At 25.4% G+C, this 16,069-nt stretch overlaps 1 protein-coding gene across 2 annotated transcripts in view; it reads left to right on the top strand.

The window, feature by feature from the left end:
• The window catches only part of LOC100204954 (collagen alpha-1(II) chain), an 86,912-nt gene that overhangs the window by 25,274 nt on the left and 45,569 nt on the right, over positions 1 to 16,069 (top strand). For both annotated transcript variants that reach the window (XM_065791359.1, XM_065791360.1), the window contains exons 4-10: positions 2,381 to 2,437; positions 5,806 to 5,859; positions 8,534 to 8,587; positions 8,874 to 8,918; positions 9,156 to 9,200; positions 9,848 to 9,901; positions 15,699 to 15,743. In XM_065791359.1, the coding sequence (XP_065647431.1) occupies positions 2,381 to 2,437; positions 5,806 to 5,859; positions 8,534 to 8,587; positions 8,874 to 8,918; positions 9,156 to 9,200; positions 9,848 to 9,901; positions 15,699 to 15,743 (354 nt within the window). The remainder of the gene's footprint in view (positions 1 to 2,380; positions 2,438 to 5,805; positions 5,860 to 8,533; positions 8,588 to 8,873; positions 8,919 to 9,155; positions 9,201 to 9,847; positions 9,902 to 15,698; positions 15,744 to 16,069) is intronic.

The following is a 16,069-nucleotide window of genomic DNA, read 5'->3' on the forward strand; positions in this document are numbered from 1 at the left end:
TTAAACATATCATATTTGCAGATATAACATTTTCCTATTATGATTTCTTGAACAAATAAAAGATAATAAGGGAGAAATAAGAGATTTGTAGAGTTAGAGAATGGAATCAGGAGAGAAAAAATGGCAAGCATGGTAAAGAGAAGCAACCTTAGCAGATGTTAATTTAGCAAGCGGTTGTATATATGGTTTCCATGAAAGGAAATGGAAAAGAGTAATAAACGATAATCCAAGATGACGTAAAGAAGAGGGCTCAATGAGTGGGTTATCATTCATTAATATAGGAATGTTGGCAGTACTCCGATTGTTGTTTACAGTAAATAACTGAGTTTTGTTGGAGTTAAAATTTACAAGCCACTGTGAGCCCCAATCTGTTACAGAAGTGATCAGATTCAAGTTCGGCTTCCTGTTCTAAGCGATTGTCAAGACAGGACTATAAAGTTGAGTCATCAGCAAAAAGAGCTACTTATTATGTAAAATTGTTGGGAAGATCATTAATGTAGATAAGAAACAAAACAGGATCCTGAACCTGATCTGACCTGGAGTAATTAAAAGGAGCTACTTCTTGCAAATGGTACCTTAAAACATTAGGCATGATATTTTTTAAATGCATTAGGAAAAATATTACATCTAACAAAATGCTAGACATTAAGGTGAGCCTAGATTTTATAGTTGCTATGTCTGGTTAGTTAATGAGCTCACACTGCATAAAAACAGATATAAACATTTAAACAGAACATTTAAACATTTTAAATGTTCTGTTTAAATGAACACAAGCATGCATATTAAGTAGAGCTATAGTAACTAAGGCACTTCCATCTATATAAAAGACACCCACAAGCAAAAAAAAAAAAAAAAAATATATATATATATATATATTACTATAGGCATGACCAATTTTAAATAGTACTGATAACAGGAAGCAAACTCCTTCCAGCCTTAGCTTAGAAAGTGAATCCCACAAGGCAGCAGGACATGTAACAGGTTGCACTGGGTTACATGTTGCCAGTAGCTGGGTGATCATGAAGACCATACACTAGGCCTTGATTTAAATAAAAAATGCTCAACGTATTAGCCTAATGTGAATTTGACATCATAAAATTCTCTTTATTTTTTTATTTTTTAAAGAAATTAACTTTTTTAAATACTGCAATAATATTAATTACTGCAAAACAAGTAAAATATAATTTAACACTATTAAGGAATGTTTATTTTCTTTCAATTTTTTATATTAAATAATTAAATTAAATATTGCATTTTTAAAAATGTTTGGTATAAACAAATTTATTTTTTTTCCTGACTTTTGTAACTGTTTAATTTTTTTTGATTATCATTTCTTAAATTTCTTATTGTGGCTTTGCAACTAAAAATGATTTTTTATTTTAAAAAAATCAGTGAGTAACAAAAAAATTTACGTTAGTTTATTTACTTTATTTATTAAAAGTTTATTTTTTAATGATTTTGTTGTGAAAGCGAAGATTATTTTTCCAAACACCATTTATTTCAATTATATCGCTGTATATATCATTTATTAAAAAATAATCGCTGCGCTTTAACTTGCGTTATAAAAAAAAGTTCAACTTGCATTTAAAAAAAAGTTCAACTTGTGTTTTGTGCAAATTTTTGATGCAGCCTTGGAGCGCGTTTATTTAAAATTTAATTTTGAGTAAAAAAGAATCTTTAGAAAGGTAAACCAAAAAAAATAATTTCGATAAAAATGAGCTAATTTTTTTATAAATAAATAAAATTTAAATATTGAACAATATTTAGTAATTTTTTAAGATAAATTTGACAGTTAAACCCAAGCATTAGCTTTAATATTAATAAACTTAAATATATTTTCTTAATCAGAATTTAATTATATATTTTTTAAATCAAAATTAATTTATATTTTTTTTATCAGAATAAAATTATATATTTTTATTAAATTAGTTTTAAATTAAGTCATTTTTTTTATCAGAAGTAAATTATATAATTATAATCATTGTTTCAAGCTTTAAGTATCAAAAGACAGCGTATCAGCTGTATCAGCGTTTTTCAAGCAAAAAAATAATCATAATAATGAAAAAATAAAAAATAATAAAGATAAAATATCATAATATAAAATAAAGATAAAATAAAGTTTAATTTTTTTTTATTATTAATTTTATTTCTTATTATTAAATAGAAATTTAATTAAGTTTTTTTTATTGCAATTGATCATCCGATTAGATCAGGTTAAATTTAGGTTCACCACTCCAAATCAGGTTTTTTAGAAAATATGAGTAAAGGAACAAGTTTAAACGAAGAAACTTTGCTTTTGCCATTTATATAGACATATACATTTTCCTACATTTTTTATTGTTGTTGACTATATTACCTGTAACTTTTTTCTTTGAATTAGATTCCTCCAGGTTTCGTTAGATTGTCAACTTGGGAATTAGGAATACAAGGAGCTCAGGTAAATTTTTAAAAGTGTTTTTAAATGTTTTTAAAACCTGTATTAAAAAATGATTTTTTTGACTATTAAGCTTAGTTTTTCATGCCTTATCAGATATGCTCAAATAAATAAACTTATACTGAATATAAATTATACTGAAAATTAAATTACGGAAAGTCATAAGTGTCTTAACTACAGTATTATTTAACTCATATAGAATGCACTGCATACTGGAATGACACAGAATGGCCAATTTTAAGACAAAATTAATAACTAATTTAATATTAGTGCTACATTCACTATTTTTGGCATGAGTACCAATATAAGGTTTGAGCTTCTTATGAAGGCGTTATTTTTTATTTAGTTGCTATGGATATCTATTTTTTTGCATAGCAACAACCTACTTTTTGTAGTTGTAGATTTTTTGGGTGCAATATACACTAAATTTGGTATGAGCACCAGTGTAAGGTCTGCGCCTCTTAATAAGGTGTTATTTTTTATTTACTTGCTATGAATACCTAATTTTTGCCTAGCAACAACCTACTTTTTGCAGTTGCAGATTTGTTATGCATGCTTATATATTAAATTATATATATATATATATATATATATATATATATATATATATATATATATATATATATATATATATATATATATATATATATATATATATATATATATATATACATATATATATATATATATATATATATATATATATATATATATATATATATATATATATATATATATATATATATATATATAATTTTATATATTTTGCATAATCTAATATATAATAAGTTAAATATAGTTGGCAAATATTCAGTGCTGGGTAAAATACTTTATAAAAGTATTTTAAATACAAATAGTGAAACAAAAAAGTATTTTAAATACAAATACAAATACTTTAAAAGTATTTAAAATAAAAATACTTTTAAAAAGTATTTAAAGTACTAAATACAAAATACTCTACCAAAATTTACGACTATGGTAATTTTCAAAATTTATTTTTGTCATTGCTCGAAAGGAGTTATTAGTCATTATACTACATTGATATAAAAATATCATTCATTCAGTTGTCCACATTTGTTTTTAGCAGCAGCAGTTTTTTGAACATCTTATCACTTAGACAGTTACGCCTAGGCGTTTGTATTTGTCCCGATGTGCTAAACAGTCGTTCAACTGGAGCCGAAGATGGTACAGTGGTATTGAATTTGACAAACAGTGACCAAACAGTCTTATACTTATTCAGAGCATTCAATCTAGTATCTTTATCATTCAAATACAACATGCACTCTTGATGAGCACGATTTGTTGCACCAGCATTTGGAGTATCATCATTATATACAACAAAATTTTCAGGTATGCTGTCAGTGGTCACATTGAGATTGGTCGCTGATGACGGCTTAATAGAAGTCTTTTTATTTTCGATGTTAACTGCAGCTATCTTTAATTTAAAATAATTCCCGCAATATAATTTAATAATTACCCTAATGAAATCAAGGCAGATAATAAAACAAGAAATAATTCAGAATAAATAGTGGCTAAGTGAACAATGTGCTTTGTAAATGCTTTAAGCAGTATTTGAATTATAAGTATTTTCAATGAGTATAAAATACAAAATACTAATAAAAAGTATTTTAAGTACAAATACTAAATACTTCCAACAAAAGTATTTAAAATACAAGTACAAATACATTGAAAGTATTTAAAATAGTTTTTTAAGTACTTGGTATTTAAAATACTCCCAGCACTGCAATTATTTTACTAACAATATCTAAGCAACCTATTTATATAGGGTTTTTGTATAATCAATAATATATAGTAATATAAAAAAAAATGTTTTATTGACAGTTGTCACGGTATAAAATCATGTGTAATGTTTTAGTTACATAGCCTACATCTGCAAGTATCTGCAACCAAAACTGTTTTTAACTCATTAAATATATTTTTTCCAGTGAATATCAGCTATAAAAACCCTGGCCAAACATGGCCAAAAAAATATAAGCATAGTATTAGCAAAAAAAATGCAATTATTTCAACCATTAAATACACTATCTTTGATTGATCATAAAATGAGTCAAATACATTCGAGAAGATAAACAGAAATGCCAATTGATAGCCAATATATGTATTAAAACTACTTTTTTTTTTTTTTAAATAATTGATAATTAACATTTAATATATTAATTAACAATTAATATGTATGAAAGGAAATATATCCTTTTATATGTTTGTTTTCTTTTCTATATTATAAATGTAAAAAAAATATGTTTAATAGTATTAAATTTTTATGACAAAACTTTATAAGAATTTCCACATTTCTCTTAAATTTTGACTTTCTTTGAAAATCTACTGAAACTCTTATCCACTATACTGAAGTAAGGATCTAAGTTTCTCTCTTTCATTGTGTAAAGAATAAGATCTGATGTATAAACACTAGGGTATGTGTTTACTTTTTATTTCTTGATATAAATGTTTCTTTTTGACATCATAAAATTCTGACAATCAATCATGTAATCCTTCCAATCTAAATCAACCATAAGTATCAAGCATGCTTTTACCAAGGTGTTCAAGCAAGTTCTTCATTTTTTGTTTTTGTTTTTTGGACAAGTTTAACGTGTTTGAGAGTTCCATTCTGGCACCAAAAGATAACTTTTAAAGGGATAGTCTTTTAGATTTGAAAAAAAGTCTTAGGTGGAAGGTTTTCTCATGTTCGATATTTTCTCTTTTCATTTTATCTTTGAGGAGTCCTGGAAAAGTAAAAGAATCATTAAATCTTTTGTTTAATGGAAAAATATTTGTTTTTATAAAGTTTTAGATTGATTTTAAAGAAAAACTTTTAATTTAAAGTTCTTAGAATGCTATGATAAGAATATTTACTAAATAAAAAATTGGAATTGATTTCTAAATGAAGACATAAAAATAAGTTTCTTCTAAAAAACTATAAAAATAAGTGAGCTAACAAAACATTAATAAAAAATATATTAAAAAGCACAAATTAACAATTCTTCAAATTCAATTCAAATTAAGAATTCTTTGTATAATAGTGCGAAATTCCATTTATGTGTGAAATATCACTGTAGTTAAGACACTAAATGATTCTTGTAATTTAATTTTTATATAGTTAGTTAGGGATAATTTTTTCATTTGATCTAATTGACTTTAACAACTTTCTCACACTTTTGTCTTATAATAATCTACTATTTTGTCTCATAATAATCTTATTTTTTTGAAACTTTTTTATTTTATTTTATTTAATTTTACTTAAATAAAGTGTGCTTCACCATCCTTTTATGTAGGACACATGTTTTAATTAAGAAAATATTTTCTAGATGTTGTAATCATTTTTATTAATTTCCAACTTTAATTTTTTATACTAGGGAGACACTGGATTATCAGGAGAAAAAGGGTTACAAGGAGCCAAGGGTCCAAAGGTAAAAATATTTTTATAACTTTTTTTTTTACTCTGAAGATATCTTAATCCTCTAAAACTATTATTTTATGACTTCTAAAACTATTATTTATTATATTACATATTTTAATCTTCTAAAACTATTATTTTATGACATGGTTTATCTGATAGTTAATGGATATACTGCAACTTGTCACTCATAAGCTATCTTTTTAAAATAAGAAGTATTGAAATGACACTATACTGTAAAAATACATATGGGTTTTTTTAGAAGAAAAAAATGAAGAAAACAATTGCTGCCCTAACCCAAACCATGAGTTAATGTTGCATGTTCTCTTTTATTTTGACACTCCCTTACATGTTCTCCATATTTAGTCAGTCGTTGTATGTTCTTCTTTTTTTTAAAAAAGTACACACATTTGATATGGTTTTATATATATATATATATATATATATATATATATATATATATATATATATATATATATATATATATATATATATATATATATAAATATACATATATATACATATATACATACATATGTACAGTGCTTCCAGAAAGTATAAGCACACTAATATTTTTTTTACCTAATTGAACTTTAAATGAATGTAATTCGAAAACAGTAAAAGGCTGATTGATAATTTTTTTACCTTATTCATAAAATAAAGCAGAGATACTAATTGTCAAACATATAAAAGATATTTCTTTATTATTATCTTGAATTTAATTAGAATACAATAAGAGTGATAAAAACAGTATTAAAAAAGTGTGCAAAAGTATTAGCGCACTTACAGTTTTTCAAAGGTTCTAAGAAAGTTCAGCATTTTATGTGACCACCTTTGTTTTTAAGGCATGCCAAGACTCTACGCGGCATAGAATCTATAAGTTTTCTGATTAATTCTTGTGGTACGGTATTCCACAACTCTTCCACTTATGTTTTGAGCTGCACCAAGTTAGTGGGTTTGCTTTTTTGTAACTTGCAGTCCATCCAACTCCAAAGATTCTCAATAAGATTTAAATCAGGTGAGCGAGCGGGCCAAGGCATTAGACTCAACCGTTTTTCTTCTATGTATTGCTTCATTGAGCATGCTGTGTGGCAAGGAGCGTTATCTTGCTGAAATTGCCATGTGGAGTCAGCCTTGAAAACATCCATTGATGACTTTAAATAATCTTCTAATATCTCTCTATATCGATGTTGATTAAGGGGATCAGTGTAAAGATGTGTCACTCCATTGCTAGATCCAGCAATGCAGCCCCAAATGCCAAATGAACATCCTCCTCCTTGAACTCTTGACATGATAAAACGAGGATTATATTTTTCCTTTTTGTATCTCCTTACGACAACCCTTTTCTTGCGATTAATAAGTTCAAAATTTGACTCATCCGAGAAAATTACTTTTCTCCATTGCTCTACAGTCCATGCAACTCTCTCTTTGCACCATTTTTTTCGCTTGGGCGGTCTTTGATACTTAATAGTGGCTTCTTTGTTGCAAGGTATGAATTGAGATGTTTTTTCTTCATAAGCTTGCTAATTGTTGATTGGCTAACTTGATGTTCACCTAACATTGTATTCAGGTCTGTGGCGATTTCGGCTATGCCCATGTTTTGGTTGCATCTAGCAAGCATAATTGCTTTATTTTTGTCCCTTTCTGACATTTTTTTGGGACGACCAGAACGACTTATGTCTTTGACTGTTCCAAACTCATTATAGTTTTTGAGCATTGTTCTAATGCTGTATTCACTGATTTCAAGTTGACGTCTGATTTCTTGATTACTGAGACCACTTTTGTTCAGGCCAACAACTTGCCACTTTGTTTCGATTGATATGCTCCTTAAACCCATATTTTTGTTGTTGCAATTTTAAAGTTTTAACTAACTGTATTTCAAATGATATTTCTGCCACTTCAATTTATTCTTCTTATTTTTTTATTGACTATTATTAATCAGCAGAGCAAAAATTAACCAAAAAACTTTTTCTCAAAGGAATTAGATGAGTGTGCTAATACATTTTAAATGAGTGCGTTAATACTTTTGCACACTTAGTTTCAGACATTTTTCTGAGTAGTCATTAAACTTTTAATTAACTCATAAAAAAAACAAGCAGATTGACAATATTTGACATTATAATTAAATTTGATTGGTTTTACTTTTCATTTTAAAAAAAACTAGTTCAAAATTAAAATTACTTTACAATTTATATTGATTTGTAGTTGTCTAAAATAAAAAAATAATGAGTGCGCTAATATTTTCTGGAAGCACTATATATATATATATATATATATATATATATATATATATATATATATATATATATATATATATATATATATATATATATATATATATATATATATATATATATATATATATATATATATATATATATATATATATATATATATATATATATATATATATATATATATATATATATATATATATATATATATATATATATATATATATATATATATATATATATATGTATGTATGTATGTATGTATGTATATATATGTATATATATACATATATATTTATATGTATACATATATATACATATATATATATTTATATGTATACATATATATACATATATATATATTTATATATATATGTATATATATACATATATGTATATATATATTTTAATTAAAAACACATTACATAACAATATGAAAACAATATTTTTTAGGGGTATAAAGGAATGCAAGGATATAGAGGACATCCTGGCAAAACTGGTGAAAAAGTAAAACCTTAGTGTTTGTATTACTTCAATATGTTTTATGTTTTAAAAGAAATCTTTTAGTAAAATTAGTAATGTGAAATGACATATCAACCATAACAAATCATATTTTTGACTGTTATTCCTTATGTTCAAAATTTAATATGGCTGTCAACATGACTCGTGTTTAGATTTAATTTCTGGTAGTGGCACTCAGTAAGCACAAGATTGGGACATTTAAATTTTGTCTATTGCCATTATTATTTTTTATCTTAAATGTTGCAAACTAAAAAAGTTCTTTTTTCTTTAGGGCCAATTTGGTGAATCGGGGTCTATTGGTCCAGCTGGAAAAAGAGTACCTTTTTTTAATGTTTTACTGTACATTTGTGATTTTCAATTCAATAATTTAAAAATACATAACAAATTTATCACCATCATCGAAAATTTGATGATGATGGTAATGAATTTTAGCACTATCCTTTTAAATCGATTTATTTTTTATAAAACTTAATTTATTTATGAATATTCTTATTAAATATCTTACAACAATTTAATCACTATATAAATTGTTTATTTCTGTGTTTTGTTTTAGGGAATTACTGGTGAAAAAGGAGAAGAAGGACCTGTTGGACCAATGGTTGAATTTTTAAATTTTGCTAAATTAACTGTATTTAATTTAAATCCTCATTTTCATGATTAAAAATGTTATGAATATAATTGATTCAGTAGTTTGCCAAAGTTTTTTACTTTTTGACTTCAACTTAACTTCAAATTTGTTGACTTCAAACTTCTTGACTTCAATAGTATCATGTTTTAGATAAAAAATACTGAGTTAAATACGTGTTAAATAAACCAACGTTAAATAAACCAACAAAATTAAAATTAAAAGCCACAATAAAAACATAGCAATATAAATATTTAAATATTATTATTTAAGGTAAAATTAAATTGTTTCAATGCTGTACTAGTTTAGTAAAACAAAATTGAAATTATTTAATTGTTAAAAAAAATGTGTTGCTTTGTAAATAACTATGTAACATTTTATATTTTTAAATTTGCTTTTTTATTTAAATGTTACAGTATTTGTTTTGATTTCATTTGCATTACCTTGTTTGCTGCTATTTATTTTTAAATGGTGCTTTTAAAAGTTAATTAAAACTATTTTGATATTAACTTTTAATTAACTTTTTATTAAAGTTAATTAAAACTATGTTGATATTAATTATTTATATCACATTTATTTTATCCTAATTTAAATTTTTGATTCGTTTGACTTTTTTAAAGGGTCGTATAGGAAGACAAGGCCCAATTGGAATTGTTGGGAAACCTGGACAACAAGTAATGATTAAAAATAACTATTAAATTTTTTTCTGACATTTTTCTTTATAAATATTTAATTAATACAATTTGTTTAGTTGTTATTTTTTTTAAACTGAATTTACTCCCAACAAGACTGCAAGAAACCATTAAATAAACTTGAAGTAACAAAAACATTTAACAGAAAACAAAAAACAAAGTAAAAATAGCAAGAAATTTGTTGACAGAAAACTTTAAAAACTGTAAATTGCACGAGTCAGCAAAACATGAAGACCTTAGAAAAGTAATATGAAGAGACCAAAGCACTGATGTTCAAGGAAAAAATATTAGATAAATAAATGTTTTTGAATATGAAGGAGCAGTTACAGTAAAATAATTTGTTGAATGAAATTGAGTTTTGGTTAATGGAGCAGATGATGATAACTTGCTTAAGCAGCAGCCATAGTAGTTTTTTTTAGAAGGATAGAATGATTCAAATTTACTGCGACAGGAGAGAGGCTCAAGCTTGGCGGCTAAAGGAGTTTCAACAGCAATTTTGCACTTATTTATTTTTACTTATATATTTTTGTCCCTATTTGACATTTTTTTGGGATGACCAGAACGACTTATGTCTTTGACTGTTCCAAACTCATTATAGTTTTTGAGCATTGTTCTAATGCTGTATTCACTGATTTCAAGTTGACGTCTGATTTCTTGATTACTGAGACCACTTTTGTTCAGGCCAACAACTTGCCACTTTGTTTCGATTGATATGCTCCTTAAACCCATATTTTTGTTGTTGCAATTTTAAAGCAATAATGCAATTTTAGACTTTATCTAAAAGAAAGCAAGCCTAGTTAAAAGAACTAGCCCGAATATGACAACAGTATTTCATATGAATAAGAGACTTAAAGAGGTTGAAAATGGAATCAGAAGTAAGAAAATGCCAAGCAAGATAAAGGGAGTCATATGCTAACTTTTCCAGGTTGTATACAATGAAGTACATAATATGTTATGGGTACAATGAGGGGTCAGTAATGATGGATATTCTAAAAAGATGTAGAGTACTCTTTTTTGATTTTATTTAAAATGATTTATTTGGATTATGTTTGGACTTATATTAGAACTATTTTTAGACACTAGTTTTTAGTCATGACATTATAATGATCTTATATTAGGGTAGGTGAGGCTGTTTAACCATGGCAAGGACAACTTACCTAGGAGATGGCAAATATCCAAAGTTTCTATTCGGCACAAAATGTGTAAATATTCTAATAAATAAGACAATTTAACTTAAAACCATTTAATTTATAAAATAAATGTTTTAACTAGGGATTGTAATACCGGTTATCGATTTACCGGTAAATACCTAAATCTGGTTCAAATTTTTTACTGGTAAATTTTTGTAATTTACCGGTAAATCAAGCTTTTGTTTGGAATTTATGGATTGTTTTAATTCCTAATTGCTAAATATTTTTATCTTATAAAGAACTATAAACATTATATAATTTTTTTATTTTCTTGTCAATAGATTAAAAATTAAAAATATAAAAGTGTAAAGCATTCTTTTGTTTGAGCTTAACACTTGAGTAAACTTAACTACTCTAAGTAAATAAAGAGTAAACTTAATGACTCTAATTGCAAATTTTTTATCGTTAAAGAAAATTATTTTTTTTAATTTTATTTTAAAAATTGTTTTAAAGACCTATTAATGGATAAAAGTTCAATTTGGAATTAATATAATTGTACAGAAGCGAGAGATATAGCCATATGTAAACAATGCGTAAAAAGAATTAAAAGACCAGGTGGAAGTACTAGCGGTTTACAAGCCCATCAAAAGAGTCAACATAAAATTAATGTGTTAAAAAGAAATATAGGAGAATGCGCAAAAGAACTAACAGTTGCAATAGCATCGAAAGTTATTTTTTTTATCAAAAAAAGAGACGAATCTCTTGAAGCTGTACTTTCAAGAATGATTGCGCAAGATGAAATTCCTTTCAATAAATTTTGTACATCTGAAGATTTAAAGATTTTACTAAAAACAAAAGGGTTCATAGAGTTACCAAAATTGTCCAAAACCATTTACAAAAAAGTAATGGATTTTGCTGATAAAATAAGGAAAGAGGTTTTAATGGAAATTTTACAGAACAAACTCAATAAAAAAGCTTATAGCCTCACCACAGAGGAATAGAAGTCAAATAAAAACTGCCTGTATATAAATATTATTATTCATGGAAATGACAGTAATTTTTGAAATCTGGGATTGACTCGGATTGATGGATCTGCACTTGCTGAGGTATGCGCAGAACTAATTAAAAAGAAGCTTAAAGAGTTTCATATAGCTTTGTCAAATATTGCCTAACATCAGGCGTTGCTGCCGTTAACAAGAGAAAGGTAAAGTTACTTAATAAAAACTATCAGTTATGTATCGTACATAGTCTACAATTGGCAATCATAAAAGTACTTTATAATATTAGTTCAACAGATGTACAAGACGTTAATGAACATGATGGTAATTTATAATGTATTAATGGTAATGTATTATGTTGATTCTGATTCTGATTATTCGGAAATTGAACTTGAAAATTTTGAAGTAGACCATGAAGATATTGACTCTACCCAACTTGTTCTACAAAACGCAGAGCTAAATTCTTTAATTACAAAAATTTGGAAATTTGTAAAACTTTTCAGAAAATCACCAATCAAAAATGATTAACTACTGCAAAAATAGGTTAAAGAAACTGTCAGAAAATAACTTTCTTTAATTTTAGACTGTAAAACTAGATGGGGTAGTTTATTAAGCATGCTGGAAAGATTTTTAAAATTTAAAGATGCTGTTCGAAAAAGTCTGATAGATTTTAAAATTGATATTGATTGCAATGTAAATGAAGTAAAATTACTTTCTAATATAATATCAAGCTTGCAACCTATTAGGTTGGTCGTTGAAACACTCTGCACTGAAAAAGTTAATTTATATGTAGCCGATCTTAAATTAAAATTTAAGTTAACTAACCAAAATACTTTTTTAAGTATTGCACTAAAAAATGAATTAATAAGTTGTAACATAACAGACTCTAATGCTATTATTTCCGTTAAAGACAACTATGGCATTTTTAATATCAGCAGTAAAGTTGTAATTATTAAAACTATTGTTGACATTGTAGAAAATATTTTGTACAATAATGTGGAATCTGGTGAGAGTATTCAAAGACACCTAAATGAATCAGGTTCAGATAAATAACGACCTCATTACTGTTAAATTAAGTACTGATTTTTCTATGAAGGAAAGTCTTTTTCTTAAAATCAAACAGACAAGAATAAAGGAATAACTGTTTTAGAAGAAAGTAACACAAAAGCTTTAAAAGAAGTTATAAAAAAAGAGTTAAAATAAAAAAGAAAATATACAAAATTTTCAAATAGTTTTTGACTATTTGATGACCATTTGTCCAACAAGTATTGAACCTGAAAGACAATTTTCAGGAGCTGGACTAATTTGTACTAAAATTAGATCTCGATTAGGAGACAAGACATTGGATAGTTAAAGTTTTCTACAAAGCTATTTTTTGAAAAATGATATTTAATAAAAATGGCATTATAAAAGTTGTATTGATTTATTGATATATAAAATTTGTTGGTAATTTACCGATTTACCAGTATTACAATTTTCATTTAACGAATTACCGGTAAATCAAAGTTTGTAAATCTACAAACCCTAGTTTCAACTATATCATAGCCATTTTTAGTTGAAATATATTAATATGCTTAAATCAAATTAGTAAAATTAAGTTGAACTAATAGAGACCTTAAAATAAAAAATGCAATAAAAAAATGTAGCAAATGTTTTAAAAACGATAAAAGAACCAGTAATGTTAAAAGGAACTAGATTGAAAGTGTCATTTTTACATGGTTTACTTGTTTATTATTAGTGGATTTTTCACACTCTATGTACATGCTTTCTTTGAGTTTTAATATAAATTTGTTGAAGGCTGAATCCAAAATTGAAAAACTAGCATGATGAAAATTACTAAAGCAGCTTTTATTTGAATGAAAACTGTTTTAATAATTTTAATCATGTATTTTTAATTTATTAATATATATATATATATATATATATATATATATATATATATATATATATATATATATATATATATATATATATATATATATATATATATATATATATCACTAGATATACTCAATGGCGAGTAATGTGCTAAAAAAATGTAAAGTAAAATGTGCTAAAAAAATGCGCTATAAGGGGACAGTTGTGTTAAGGCAACTATTTGTTGTCACCTTAACGTTTCTGACTCAGTTTTGCCTTTTTGCTTGCGCATCATAAATAAAACTTTACCTAGGTATCTATTTAAATAATATTAAAAAAATTTTTTTTTTGGGAAATATGGAAAATGTAGTATTGAGAGTGTTTATTGTATGAAATGGCAAATTTGCATATAAATACCATATGGTTACAATTTGCACATTTGATATTTTTTAAGTGTTTTTACATGCATATATTATTATTTTTATGATTAAAAACAATAATTTTGGAGTTAGTCAACTATATTCAACTATCTTTCAAACTTTTAGCACGCAGTGTGTGTATAAAATGCGCGACTAAAAAATATAGATTTTTCTTTCACTAAAACTCTTATTTTTTTCTTAAAGCGAAACGCAAAACTTTGATTTCTACAATATTATGTTAGGATCAGGTCTTATTAACTAAATCATTCATTTTGCTAACATCTGTTAAGGCTTTCCTTCTAGTTGCTGACTTTTTACAATGATGTTAAACATCAAGTTGATGCAACTGAGTAAAATCAACATCTACAAAAAATTTGTTCAAGTCAATTTTTGTTGTTGATTATTAAGAAATAAAAACTTTAATTTTTTTTTTTTTTTTGATTTATCCAGAATTTGAACTGGCAAAGTAAATCATTAAGAAGAGAAGTTGAAGTAAATTATCTCAAGAAATAATCAACATAAATCAATTTCTTCTGGCAAAATTAGTTTATTGTTTCTAAAAGTAACAGAAAGTTAAAAAGAAAACTAATGAACATAATTTAATTGTTGTGGTTTTGATTTTTTGGGCATGAAATTTTTTTATGAAATTGTACCATTTGACCGTGATTTGAGACAAAAATAAAAACCTGCATGATTCAAATGTTGAGGTAATGGAGGAATCAGTTCAAAATGCAGCAATTCATTGAAACAACCAAAAAATGAGAAAAACACTAGATTCAAATTTTTTGATTGTGAGAAAATTTAAAGAAACCAAAGCTCAAATGAACATTGTCAAAATACATGAATATATGTACAAAAAGTGGAGTCTTGGTACAAAAATGACTTGAACCTAACCATTGGGAGAAACACTTATAAATCTAAGATGAGTATTCCAAATCCAATTTAAGTATTCTCTTATCTTGGAAATGAAAAGCTGTTAGAAAAATGTTTACATGATTAAAATGAATTTTTGAATGGGTATATCTAAAGAACTATTAAAAAACAATGAAAATCAATTAAGAAATGCTACATTGATAAAGTAACCAAAATAAAATTGAAATTTATGTCCTGGGCCAACCTTTTTTTTTTTAAATTTGTGCTTTATGTTTTTTTTTTTTTTTGTTTTTTTTAATAATATTTTTGAATTTTGAACTTTTTAGTATTTGGTTTATTTGTTTCTTTTTAATTTTTTTTTTTTCTAATGTTTGAAAAATAAATAAAAAATTTATCAGTTTTTTTTAAGTTAAAGAAAAAATTATGTTTGTAGTATTCCAGCAAAAAAAATAATTTTTAGTTTTTTTAAAACTAATGAAGTCAAACTAACTTCTGTTTTAAGGGCCCACCTGGAGAACAAGGTTATGTTGGTCCAAAAGGAGAAAAGGTTAGTTTAAATTATTTGAAAAATTCTTATGAAAATAAATATATGATGGGTATGCATTTTTTTAGCATGAACAAAATAAAATTTTAAAATTGAATTATAACTAAGAAGTGTACATTTAAAAAAAATGAATAATATAAATATAGATATAACATAATTTTTCTACATATCAAAATAAATTAAAAAAAAATTTGTTTTGTTAAATTATAAAATATAATTTTTATGTAAAGAACTGATGTCTTCAGTCATCAAAGTTTTTTACATAAAAATTGTAAAAAACGACTCTCATCTAGCTGCTCTTGTAAATGTTTAACTCTAAGCCTTTAAAA

Source organism: Hydra vulgaris, chromosome 02 (assembly GCF_038396675.1).
Source record: "Hydra vulgaris chromosome 02, alternate assembly HydraT2T_AEP".
NCBI lineage: Eukaryota > Metazoa > Cnidaria > Hydrozoa > Anthoathecata > Hydridae > Hydra > Hydra vulgaris.